Below are 12,434 nucleotides of genomic sequence, written 5' to 3'. Positions count from 1 at the left end.
TAAAGTCATCTCAAATGCAGGGGCAGTTATAGACCAAAGTAACTGAGGCGGTTAGACAGGGGCCACTTGTGCTTTCAGGGGACACAATTTACCAATTTATCTTATTGTTCACCCCCCCCATAATAATCTCTAGATCTATTTACACTGTGAGATGAATTCCTTACTTATCTTATCTAACAGTGTTTCAGCGGTGACTCATCTGAACGCCTCTGATTGGTCCTTGCATTCATGAACGCAACAAAATAGTTTACAAGACAAACTGCACATTTCCCCCAAAATATTTTGATGTGATATCATTCCAAATTTGTGTGGCCTCCTAAAACCACCCCTGCAAAATGAGTTTCTCTCTCAGCCTAACCATTCACCGAACATGTCAGCAATGTACACATCGATGAGGACCTGGTGAAATCAAAAACATCAGTCGGATCAGTCTTGTGATTTCATACTGCCATCAAGTGGTCGTATTGCGCAACAGCAGTTTTTTATGCTTTCTAGTCAAATAAAATAAAAATAAACAGTATAAATAAATATTGCTCATTAAGTGTCATAATTCTGAGAAATGTTAAATATTTTCAAATGAGGAAAAATCTAACTTTGTCTATTTTATAATAGAATACAATACAATCTTATTCCGATAACAGACCATTGAGCAGCAATGCAGCGGTGCGCTGGATGTGACCCGAGCAGAGCGTCTCTCCGCCGGGCACCGGCGCTACTGCTGCCGCTGCTGCTGATGGAGAGAGTGAGACAGACGGGAGGTAGGTGGGGGAAATGACAGATACGAGTGTTGCATGCAGTGAACTGAATCTATTAATTGGTCAGATCTAATTCCCAATGTCTCAATCGTATTACTGCAAACACATGTAAGCTTATCTTTGCTGACAGGACTGTCTGCATGGCACAATAAATCACGACTTTAAAAGGTTTTATTTTCTCTCTGGATCACATTATTTAGTGAATTAATGCTACGTTTGAAAAGGGCTTGAGGTCAGTGATATGGATTTATTGTGGTTTAATTTGTTTGATGTTTATATATGTAATATACAAGTTCTGGTGTCTTGATTTACTAAGCAGATATCATAGTACACTGAACCAGAATGATTTAGTTACCTAAATTGAGACCATAGATTACTGTTTTTTTTATGTATTTTTCTATAGTTAATAATAATTACAACAGACTGTCTCACTGAAGGACATTTATTGATTTATCAGCATTTACTATTACAAACAAAACTGTGCCATCCTTAAGAAATGGTTGTGCTGCTTAATGAATTGTGGGGATGGAAAACAGTGTCTTTTTCAGGTGCTGAAGTATTGAGTAACTACTTGTCAATCTATTTTTCTTTAATAAATATACACTGTACGCACACATATATTACGTAAACAAAAACTCTTATTTTGAATGTGATTCATAGTTGGACAGCACTAATTATTGTATAAGTGTATATTAATAAACAACATTAAAAAAAATTGTTTTTATTGTTTTAAGTATGCTGCACGCCAGAGACATGTCCCTACTGTCCTCCTCAGCCGATAAGACGGTCACACTTTGGGCCTGTCAGCATTAACCCACAGCAGAAGACTCATGGAAGAGCACAGAATAACACCTGCACTCAGACTGAGAAGGACAGACCACAGTGTGTCCGTGTGTGTTTGTTTGTAACTTTCCTCCAGTACACTCACATGACAAAACATTCACGTCTACATCTGGAAACGCATGTCACTCCTGGAAGATACAGCTTTATTTCAGATGTATTGCAATTCAGATAAGAGCTAACAAACTAATGACGTTTCTTAACTTACAAACACGAAATAGTATTTTGGTATTTCAGTTGAATGAAACAGTCCTGAAAATGTGAGCTGAATTGTGCCTTGAGGTGATGTTCTCTGTAGCTACACTTGTTAAACTGAATGTCTTGTAAACAGGAGGTTAAATCACTGTAGCACATTGCACTATGGACTTCACTTATTCAGCAACTGTTTATGCAGCATGAATATCTTCATTCATGTCTTAATTGAAATAACTGTAAATGAACCAACACTGTAAATACGGAGGATAAATGTTTTGTGGAAGTCGTCCAACTCGTGGAAACTGTTTCATGCATTTTTAGGAATGCTTTTATTTTGGAATGTCATTTTCCTAATGAATGTTTTTAAATGCATACTATGCATCACTTTTGCATATGAATTCAGCACCTTTTTGTATTGATACAGAGGACAGAGGACTCTCCGAATTACCTGATGTACAGAGTATGTAGTAGTAATTTATTCGAACATGGAAATAAACACAGTTTTGAAACGATGAGATTTAGCTTGATGAATGGCTCACAGATTCTTCTACTTGAGTTTTTTTTTTATTCTAAAACTAATCTGTAATGAAATGATCACTATAATGTTCTTTACACAAATGCAACATTTGATTAATTTGATCAAAATTAGGTCTTCATTATATATGAAAATACACATATATATATATATATGAATGCATCTACAAGCAATTTTTTCTATTATTATTATTTATTTATTTTTATTTTGCGATCTATTTGTTTCGGTAGGGTTGAACTGTAGATAGTAACACTGTCCGCTTGGGGGCGATGAGTGCCACATGGAGTCATGGAGTTAAACCAACGAAGAACCATCACGCACATAGAAATGAGGACATAGATGCCTAGTTTGAGGTTTTAAACAGTTACTGTTTTGTTTCTAGATGTGTTTTTCTACGTGGAAGTATGTGACAGCGCTCTTCCATTAAGTAAGGAAATGTTTGGTTCCTTGTTCGATTGTTATTATTTGTTGGTTATCTATTTTGTCATTATTTAGCCGTCAGTTTGTAACTTTTAAGCGGTCGATAGATGCATTTAGTACATTTTAGAGCGCATGTTTCAAACTCAAGGCCCGCGTTCCTGTTCAACACAACATTTAGCATTTATGCTTGTCTCAAAATAAATAAATACAATCTATGCTGCTTTATATCGTGTAAGTTATTATAAAAATGCGCATCAATACCAAAAGTTTATGTCTCTATTTGGACTTTGGTGAGCATTAGATACAGAGTTGGAAATGGCAAGAATTCGCTGGTGGACTCTAGTTTGGAGGGTGGGGGTAATTTAAATAATTTAAATAATATATTTTAGATTGCCTTTCAGATGTATTTAATTATAAAACCTTTTATAACCTAAAATAACATTAAACATTTCATATTTTCTCTTAACCTTCTTGGAAGTTAAGACCGGTATCTGCATTTCGGGCCTAATTATAGACGCGTTATTTGTGTGAATTTGCTATTTAATATAATAATAATAATAATTATTATTATTAAAAGTGTTGTAATCTACTAAATGTAATGTAGAAATGTATTGCACAAAAAGTATTTTTTAAATACTTTAGTTTGTATTTATTTATTTTTGTAACATTTGTACAGTCTTACAGTTACAGCCGGCCTTTTGATGGCAGCCATAATGAAGAAGTAGCCCTCAATGATAATGAGTTTGACACTTATATGTAGGCTGGACAGATGATCTGGTCAACATATAATAAACAGTGTCCAAGGACACTGAATCTTAACTTTATATAACGTACACTATTATAACAATCGATCAGCAGTTTGACCAGTAAGTTTTCTCATTCTTGTCTGTTCTAGTGGAGATGATGAAGATGCCGAGCTGTTCATCGTTTGGTTTCTGGAGTTTGCTCGTTTTTTGTATTCTGTTTGTTATTGCAAATGCAAATCTCAACCAGGATGAGGATGACGCATGGATTGATCCATATGACATGCTCAACTACGACCCGACGACAAAGCGCATGAGAAAACCCACAGAGGTAAAAAAAAAAATGCTTTTATTGAACCAGACCGTTATTTCCTATTTTACAGCTGGTTGCAGGGCATTTAAATCCATTGTTTTCAGTGAAAAACAGACTCCGTTCAAACTTTGCATTGTCAATTTTAAAGTGAATTGACATGTGTCCAAGTATGGTGACCCATATGGAGTCAATATAATGTCAAATATATAAGCGAAAGAATACAGTTTTGCAAAAGAAAATAACGTTTTGCAAATGAAAATGAAAGTTTTGAGAAAAAATAAACGTGCTTTTTGCAAACAAAAGTATTGCAAAATATAAATGAAACAGCGCAAAAGTAATGATTTTGCAAAACATTTTTCCATGGCCGTATCTACTAATTTATTTGCAATGCTGCTTTTATTTTGCGTTTCAGTCAAGTTTCAGCTTGTTATACCATTTTTCCCTTTGTGCGTCATGTTTGTGTGCGTCTCACTTTCTGGGCCTGTTTTGACATGGGGGTGAAGTCAAGGGATGGGGGCATTTGCAACATTGCCTCCCTAGAAGTGATGTCATTGGTCCGAGACGTAGCTCACTGATCCAGGCACCGTCCTGAGTGGAGACATTCGAGTGTATTGTTTCCTTTTATTCACCAGGATGAAAACTTGCATGTTTTTTTTTCTTTTTTTATATAATATCACCCTGATGTCAAAAAAGTGCCAGGAAGTGAGATGTGCAGAAAGTGAGATGTGCAAGTGTTTTGTTGTTTCTGTTGTTGTTAAAATAACCACATCATCTGCATCATCAGGGGTGGGCAATATAGCCTCAAAATTATATCACAATATTTCAAGTATATTTGCGATAACCATATATATGACAAGATATAATAATAAAAAAAAGAATAATGGTTTATTGATGATTGCAGCTGCCAGCTGAAATTGTGTAAATAGGACAAATATACAAATGAAACGACATTTAAGTTTTTTCAAGTTTGTAGGTGTCCAGGTACAGAATAATCAAATGTGAATAGCATTGCATAGTCTTTACTGTATAAATTAAAGTTTTAAAGATTAATTCTTGTTAAAACTATAAAGCAATTCAGTATAAAACAGTGAGTGGTTTTCTACCATTTCAGTTTTTGGATTAACATGGAGGTCACTAATATAAATGTAAACTAGGTGCGATCACTTTAAGAAATAATACATTCAATATAATACACACTTATTTTTTTCGCAACTGTTTACTTTCACTGAAGACATAACTATTTTTCCGACGATACTTTCGAGGTGACAATTTTGTAGGTATTGGTCATTTCAAAAGCAAGAAGAGACAATACTCAATTCGCTGTTTAAGGCTTGTAGACACAGTTGTCTGCATGCACACTGTACACACCGAACAGTGCGCAGGAGTTTTGCTGTCTCTTCTGTTTGAATGCTTTAAACTGTTTTGAATGTTTAAATTGGCAAGGCTTAAAACATGTGCAATTGATAAGCTACGGTGGCCTTAGGCAGTAGGTTGAAATCACCGGCCCCTCCCCTCTCTCCACGCCGCTTTACTAAAGATATGCTCCTCATCTATTTTCGAAGGTAAGAGTGTGCGCTCAAATATGCTCTAGAACCCCTCTCGCGATATTTTGTTGTCATACACCACAGTGCACAGCACTGCTTTAATTCAAACACACCTATTAGGCTTGCGTTGTTGTTGTGCGCGCTAGGGAATGTATATCCACCATGCGTCATCGCGTTGCTATATCATTGATATTGTGATATGACACTTTGTTTTTATCCTGTAAAAATGTATACAGATATTATCGTGGATGGTATGATATGGCACACCCTTACTAAAAAGTCCCTCCTTTCGACAAGCACAGTCTGCTCTGATTGGCCAACTGACCCAGTGCATTGTGGTTGGCAGAACACAGCAAGCACTCGTCGGAAATGTAACCCCCTTTTCATAATCGCAAGCTTCATCTTTCAAAATAAATGTAAAGACAGTTAATAATTTGGGCGGCCTTATGCAAATATTTCTACATAGTGACGTAGACATGTGGGGGCGTGTTTGAATAACGCCTTTTAGGGGGGCGTGGCAGAGACTCAACTTTGATAAAGAATATCTCTTTGGATTTGAGACTTTAGTCTTTGCAACTTTACAGATCTTCTTCATGTATCAAGAGCTCTTAACACTCCAAAGAGAAATAACAAAATTAAATGGCATCATATGACCCTTTTAAGGATAAAAGATATTCACGAGTCCTTTTCCTCAAGTCAAGTCTGGAGTCAATTCAGGTCCAAGTCCATTCTGAAGTCTATAAAAAGGTGACTCAAGTCCAAGTCACCAACTCGAGCGCCCATCTCTTGCGCAACATATTCACATGACTTAAATGAACCATTGTAAATCTGTCTCCTCTTGGCTAATGTCAAAATCCTCTCACACAAAATGCACTGATTTGCTTCAGGAGGCCTTTATTCACGCCCCAGAGCTGTGTGGGACACTTTTATTATGGATGGAGGCTCTTTATTGGACTTCTTTTAGACTATTGACAAGGAAACACCCACTCACTGTCATTATAAAGTTTGGAAGAGCCAGGCCATTTTTTATATAACTCTGATTGGATTCATTTGAACAAGAACAAAGTCATATACACCTAAGATGGCTTGAGATAAATTATGAGATAACTTTCATTTTTGGGTGAACTATCCCTTTAACTCAGGTAAACTATTTCTTTCCAACAATTTGATTCACAGTTAGTGAGTTAGCAGATCTCTCACTGAACTGTGATTCGTACTTTTATCACATAAAGTCTTGTAAGCACTGTCATTTTTGCAGGGAACACAAATCTACCTCATAATATAACTTTTTATTTTTATTTTGTTTTTTAACAGTCTGCCATTTACCCAAATGTGCCAACCAAGAGGAGGGAATTCAGCTCAGAGTCCTGTGAAGTGCAACAGTGTCCTCCTGATGTAGTTGACTGCACCTCTAAACTAATGAATTTGCAAAAAGAGGTGAGCAATATGGAAATATACTTGACTCAACAACTAACAAAACGGTACTGCCATGTTTTTGGACAAAAAAAATTACCATGGACTTGTCATAAAACTTACATATTTTTGCCCTTTCAGTGGTTTTGATTGCTTTTATTGTCTTCATTTGTAAGTCGGTTTGGATAAGTGAAGCTTCTGCTAATGTCTAATGTACATGTAGTATTGTACCATACAGCACTTTGAATGGCTGAAAATATATTATTATTTCTTGCTGTGTTTTTTAGTTTGATGAACAGAAAAAGAAGGAGACCACCACCTCTAAAAGTCCAGCATGTTTTCCAGTATTCAAGCGATTCCTTTCCAGGCTTCTTAAAGAAACTTCAAAACTTGGCCTGGTATGTGACTGTGTTTTCTCTCCAGGGAACTGATTCAACATGAATCTGATGTACATTGGTTATGGTTTAACAGCTCTTCCTTTCTGTAATCTTTAGCCTAACGATGGACAGACATCCAAGCATTATGATGCTGAGGTGAAGCTGTCCAAGCAGTCGCTGGTGGAGATCCAGAAGCTTTTGAATGAAGAGAACGACTGGACCACTGGAGCCTTGGATGAGGCTCTCAGTCAAATTATGCTCAGATTCAAACTCCACGACCACGAATCCTGGAAGTGGCGTTTTGAAGACACATTTTATGTAGATGCTGATACCGCCCTGAAGGTCAGTTCTTCTAAAAGCATTCATAGATAATTTAAATAATTACATTCAAATCATATTAAAAAAACTGGTGTTTTCCAGAAATCTCAGAAATAATAATAATAATAATTTTGTTTTGTTTTACAGGTTGCTTTGATTGTTCTGATTGTCGTAGCCATAATCAGTACTGAGGTCTGGTCTGTGGTCTCCTGGTTTGTCCAGTTCTGGAGAATGTTTGCTGTTTGCTTTTTTATTAGCATGATCTGGAACTGGTTCCATCTTTATATGGTAATTATACTTTTGCTGTTGACTGTCCATGATGGTTTTGCTAAACCAGTATTGAATAAATGACAATGAAGAGTTAAAAGGTGTATTAAGTATATTGTACAATGAAGAGTTAAATTGGTTGAAATATTTCTCCATGTCTAGGTTGCATTTGCAGCACACAAGAAGAACATTGTGGAGGTGGAGAGCTCAAATGACAAATGCACTGGGCTGAAACAACTGGACTGGAAGGACAGTTTGTCAGGTAAGGGGCTTAATGTTTTTATTCACCTGTATGTTATTCCAAACCCATTTGATGTGAAACATGAATTTTTTTATTTTTTTATAATATTCACTGATCTTTTTAAGCTCCAAAAAGACCATACATCTAAAATTACCAAATACAAAAGTAAAATAAAGCAAAAGAAAGAAAAAAAATATTAATTATAATTATCTTTTTGTGTTCCACTGAAGATATATGGATTTTAGATGACGTGTAGATGAGTAAATAATGACGTGTAATTATTTAGAGTGTTGCTTTTTTAGAGTGGTACAGACGGACATGGACTCTTCAAGATGATCCTTGCAAAAAGTACTATGAGGCCCTTTTGGTGAACCCAATTTTGCTTGTGCCTCCAACAAAGGTTTGTATCTTTTAGTTTCCAACAACAGAAATGTTCAATATGTTGAATTACAATATTTAGTGTAAAATAATCTGAACCTAATGAAGGTGAAGTCGTGGCCAAGTGGTTAGAGAGTTTGACTCTAGGGCTGGGACAACGTGTCGAGGTCATCGATGACGCCGACGCAAAAAATACGTTGACGCAAAATATGCGCATCGATTCGTCGACCTGTTTTTATTTCTCTAAAAAACGTTTGCAAAACGTTTACCTTATGTGCGCTGAATATACGCGATGGCCGGATCAACATTCTGTCCAACGTTATATAACCAATCCAGGGGTTTTTCTGCATTGATCTTTTTTTTTTGGCGGCTGTCAAAGCCTTGATCGGTGAGTGATGTAGAGAGAGCCCCGGCTGTGCGCGTGCAGTTTTACAGTTTTCAAACAACACGAGCGCTTCTTGCTCTCACTCTCCCTTGTGCATATTAATCCAAATTATTAAACACGATAGAAAAAGGGCGAAACACCAAAGTTTCACGCGCGCTCGCACACTCAGTCTTCAAACTACACAAGCGCTGTCTTGCGCGCGCGCTCTCTCTCTCTCTCTCTCCTTCGTGCATATTAACCAAAATCATTAGACACCATAGAAAAAGGGTGGAACGCCAAAGTTTCACGTGGAGCATTCAGAGATTTTTTTTTCTCCATAAAAAAATGTTTTTTGGAAAAGCACTCCCTGTGCTTTCAAAGTCTAAAAAAATTGAATGCTAGACATCAAGTTGTTGTTATTTTCATGTTAAAGAATAACTTTTTTTCAGTAAACTAGGCCCTATGTGTTCAGTAAGCTTGTTTCAGTAAGCTATGTGTTTTCAAGGCTTCAAGGTTTTATTGAATGCTATCTCTATACAAGTGCAAAGTAATGCATACTTAGTCAGTCTTTTATTTTGTAATTTTAAGAGCAATAAACATATATAGCAATGTTAAGGAATTCATGTTTTTTTCATTCAGATATGTAAATCAACATGTATAAATTGTTAGTAGTCAATTAATGGGGAGATAATGGAAATCGAATCGGTCTGAAAAATTAATCGCTAGATTAATCGTTTAAAAAATAATCGTTTATCCCAGCCCTATTTGACTCCTAACCCTAGGGTTGTGGGTTCAAATCTCGGGCTTGCAATACCACGACTTAGGTGCCCTTGAGTAAGGCACCAAACCCCCCCGGACGCCGCAGCATAAATGGCTGCCCACTGCTCCGGGTGGGTGTTCACAGTGTGTGTGTTCACTACTGTGTGTGTGCACTTTGGATAGGTTAAATGCAGAGAACAAATTCAGCAGGTTTAGTTTATTAATGAGCTGTTGTGGTATTATTGTGTTGAATGCTGAGCTGAAGTCGATGAACAGCATTCTGACATCGAAGGATCATGTGACACTGAAGACTTGAGCAATGAAGCTGAACGTATGCTGAACAGTTATTTTAAATTAGTTTTATTGTATGTTTGAGTAAATAAATAGAACATGAGGTGAACAAAAGATTTCCTTCAAAAACAAAAAGTTAGAATTGCAGTGTTTTCCAATACGAACACTTTAAAGACAAAAATATTGTTCTATAAATACAGTAAAAGCAGTAGATTAGTAGTCAGCATTTGTCGTAAATCTTCAATTGTATAAATGGTTTTGTTTTAATATTTATTATATTGTTTATTATATAGTTATTAATCAGATATCTTATTGTTCTAAAAGCTGTTATGAGAGTTGTAACCAGAGGTGAAATGCATTAATAATAGATTTATGGGGTTTTATTCTAGGCTATCGTGGTCACCATAACCAGTTTCATCACGGACCCCTTGAAGCAAATTGGGCAGGGAATCGGTGAGTTCCTCAGAGCCCTGCTGAAGGATCTACCGGTCACTCTCCAGTTACCTGTGCTGGTTATCATTGCCCTCGCCATCCTTGTAAGAGCTGTGAACAGCAAACATACTGTAGGATCATTTATTTGTTATCATACTAAGGCATCTTTGCTCCTCTCAGGTGTTCATGTATGGAAGTGCTCAAGCAGCCATACATCAAGCAGTTCACTTTCCCCGGCTCGGTGGGCGACGGGATCCGCCGCCTCCTGCTGTAGGACAGCGACAAGCTCCTCAACTAAGGGAGCATGAGGAAGCTTTGGGAGGGGGTGACGCTCCACAGCCATTACAGGTGCCCCAGCACAATAGAAACAGAGTAAATCAAGCAGGAAACCAAGGAGGTGACCAGGGCTTCAGGGCTAGAGATGCTCTTGCCCCCCAAAACAGACAGGAGAAAAGCATGGAACTCCGACCGGACCTTTCTGACGCTCCCAGAAGGACTCACAGGGTAGAGACTGTGCGCGCTACAGGTAACATGTACAGCGATGATGAGACTGATTTACAGCTGCGGACAGAGGAGGTGAATACTGGTACAAATGAAAGTGCAGAGCCTGATGTGAAAGCCGAGGGAAAAGAGAAAACTGCAGCAACTGTGGACAAGAAAGAACAGAAAGACACAAGGAGTGCAGACAGGAGTGAGCCTGAAACCAATGTGCCTTCGGCTCAAACAGATGTGAAAACACTTGGAGCTAATCAAGGGAATGAGGCGAGTATCAATTCATTTTTTGATCCCTCATTTAGATAATTCAGCCAAGTACATAAATAAACATACACGGTTACTCTACCTTTCATAAATATGAAGTTGGTATGTTTTTTTATCTTTTTGAAATGAAGTCTCTTATGCTGATCAAAGCTCCTGTTGTTTGATTTAAAAATACAGAACTTTTTTTTTGAAATATTAATACGATTTAAAATGACTGTTTTCTATTTGAATACATTTTCAAATGTAATTTATTCCTGTGATGTTTTTATATTATTAATATATATATTTTTTTATTTCTGTATTTTATTTTATTTCCTTTAATTCAAACATTGCAGCACTTCATGTGCACTAAAAGGATATTGGCTTCTCAAAATGACCTGAAGCTGCAGGTTACGGTTTGCAAGCTTAATATTGTATGTCTGTCATTACAGCTACATTTATTTGATAGCTGATACTGTATTATATGTTCTGAGATTCTGTTGCATCTGTATTTGGATACAAGTTTGTGTGTGTAGTCTATAGTGCCTGCACATTTGCAGTATTCATTACATTGTGCTTGTCCTGTATATCCCATCACACCTGAAGCAGTTTCATAAAATAAACAACATGCCAAATACATAATCTGCCATATCTCACTACTAAACGCTTTGATTATACTCTACTGTATGTATATGTATATATATGTGTTTATTTTGCATCATTTTGACCATAAATCTGTGTTTGATTTGTGCAGGTGCTACCAGCAGATCTTACTGTTGAAGAAGACATTTATTCAAGCTTTAAAACTCCAGTTCAAGAATCACTGCAATAAAATGATCTTTCAACTCTCTCAATCAATTTTTTAAATTAAATGTTTTTTCTTCCTATTTGTGTTTGGTCTGATTTTTAATCAAATCTCCTGAAGTATTCAGATGTTAGAAAGAGCCGATTAAAGGTGGCTGATCGTTAATGCTGTTTTGTCGTCAAGGGTGCCAAACCAGTTCCTCAGAGTGATACCAAACTCAATTTTATGAGGAGATCTTTAAGGCTTGATATATTTAAGCGTTTACCTCTTCTCTCCAGTTTTCAGTTTCCTCTTGCAGAATCCGCTTTGCATAAGGAGGTTGTTAACTGTCAATGCAAGCCAGTTAGAAATGTGTACATGTGTGGTTCAACTTGGAACCTCACACCACATGCAGTAAAGGAAAGGCCCAGATGACCCCAGAGGAAAGTATGTTACTCCCACAGAGACTGGCTCCTAGAATAAAGAAAAATGGGTTAAAAACTACTTTTCACCACCCATCATATAGACCCTTAGCGGTTGGTACAAACAGGAATCAACTAACAAAATCAATAATCACAGATAAGAAATAACTTCAAAACAAACATCAGTATATGGCCATCAGTTTTAAACTTATAAGAAAAAAAAAAAATCATCCTAAGCAAAACAGCAGGACCTAGACATCAGAGGTCCATTTACATAGAACTACACAAAGGAAGATCTGTCAAAC

At 36.8% G+C, this 12,434-nt stretch overlaps 1 protein-coding gene across 3 annotated transcripts; it reads left to right on the top strand.

Moving 5' to 3' along the window:
- Positions 1-2,621: 2,621 nt before the first annotated feature.
- On the top strand, positions 2,622-11,810 carry LOC113064958 (chloride channel CLIC-like protein 1). Of its 3 annotated transcripts, XM_026235982.1 has the most exons (12): positions 2,622-2,752; positions 3,641-3,819; positions 6,660-6,782; positions 7,046-7,156; positions 7,253-7,477; positions 7,601-7,741; positions 7,883-7,982; positions 8,264-8,361; positions 10,143-10,289; positions 10,366-10,947; positions 11,280-11,357; positions 11,678-11,810. In XM_026235982.1, coding segments are annotated over exons 1-12 (1,863 nt in total). In that variant the 5' UTR covers positions 2,622-2,751; the 3' UTR covers positions 11,756-11,810. The 3 variants fall into 3 exon arrangements, with proteins under 3 accessions (XP_026091767.1, XP_026091769.1, XP_026091768.1); XM_026235984.1 differs by lacking the exon at positions 6,660-6,782; XM_026235983.1 differs by lacking the exon at positions 11,280-11,357.
- The last annotated feature ends 624 nt before the right edge of the window (positions 11,811-12,434 follow it).

Source organism: Carassius auratus, chromosome 47, assembly GCF_003368295.1.
Source record: "Carassius auratus strain Wakin chromosome 47, ASM336829v1, whole genome shotgun sequence".
NCBI lineage: Eukaryota > Metazoa > Chordata > Actinopteri > Cypriniformes > Cyprinidae > Carassius > Carassius auratus.
Note: the sequence above shows the minus strand (reverse complement) of the source record. Positions and strands in the feature narration are given on the sequence as shown.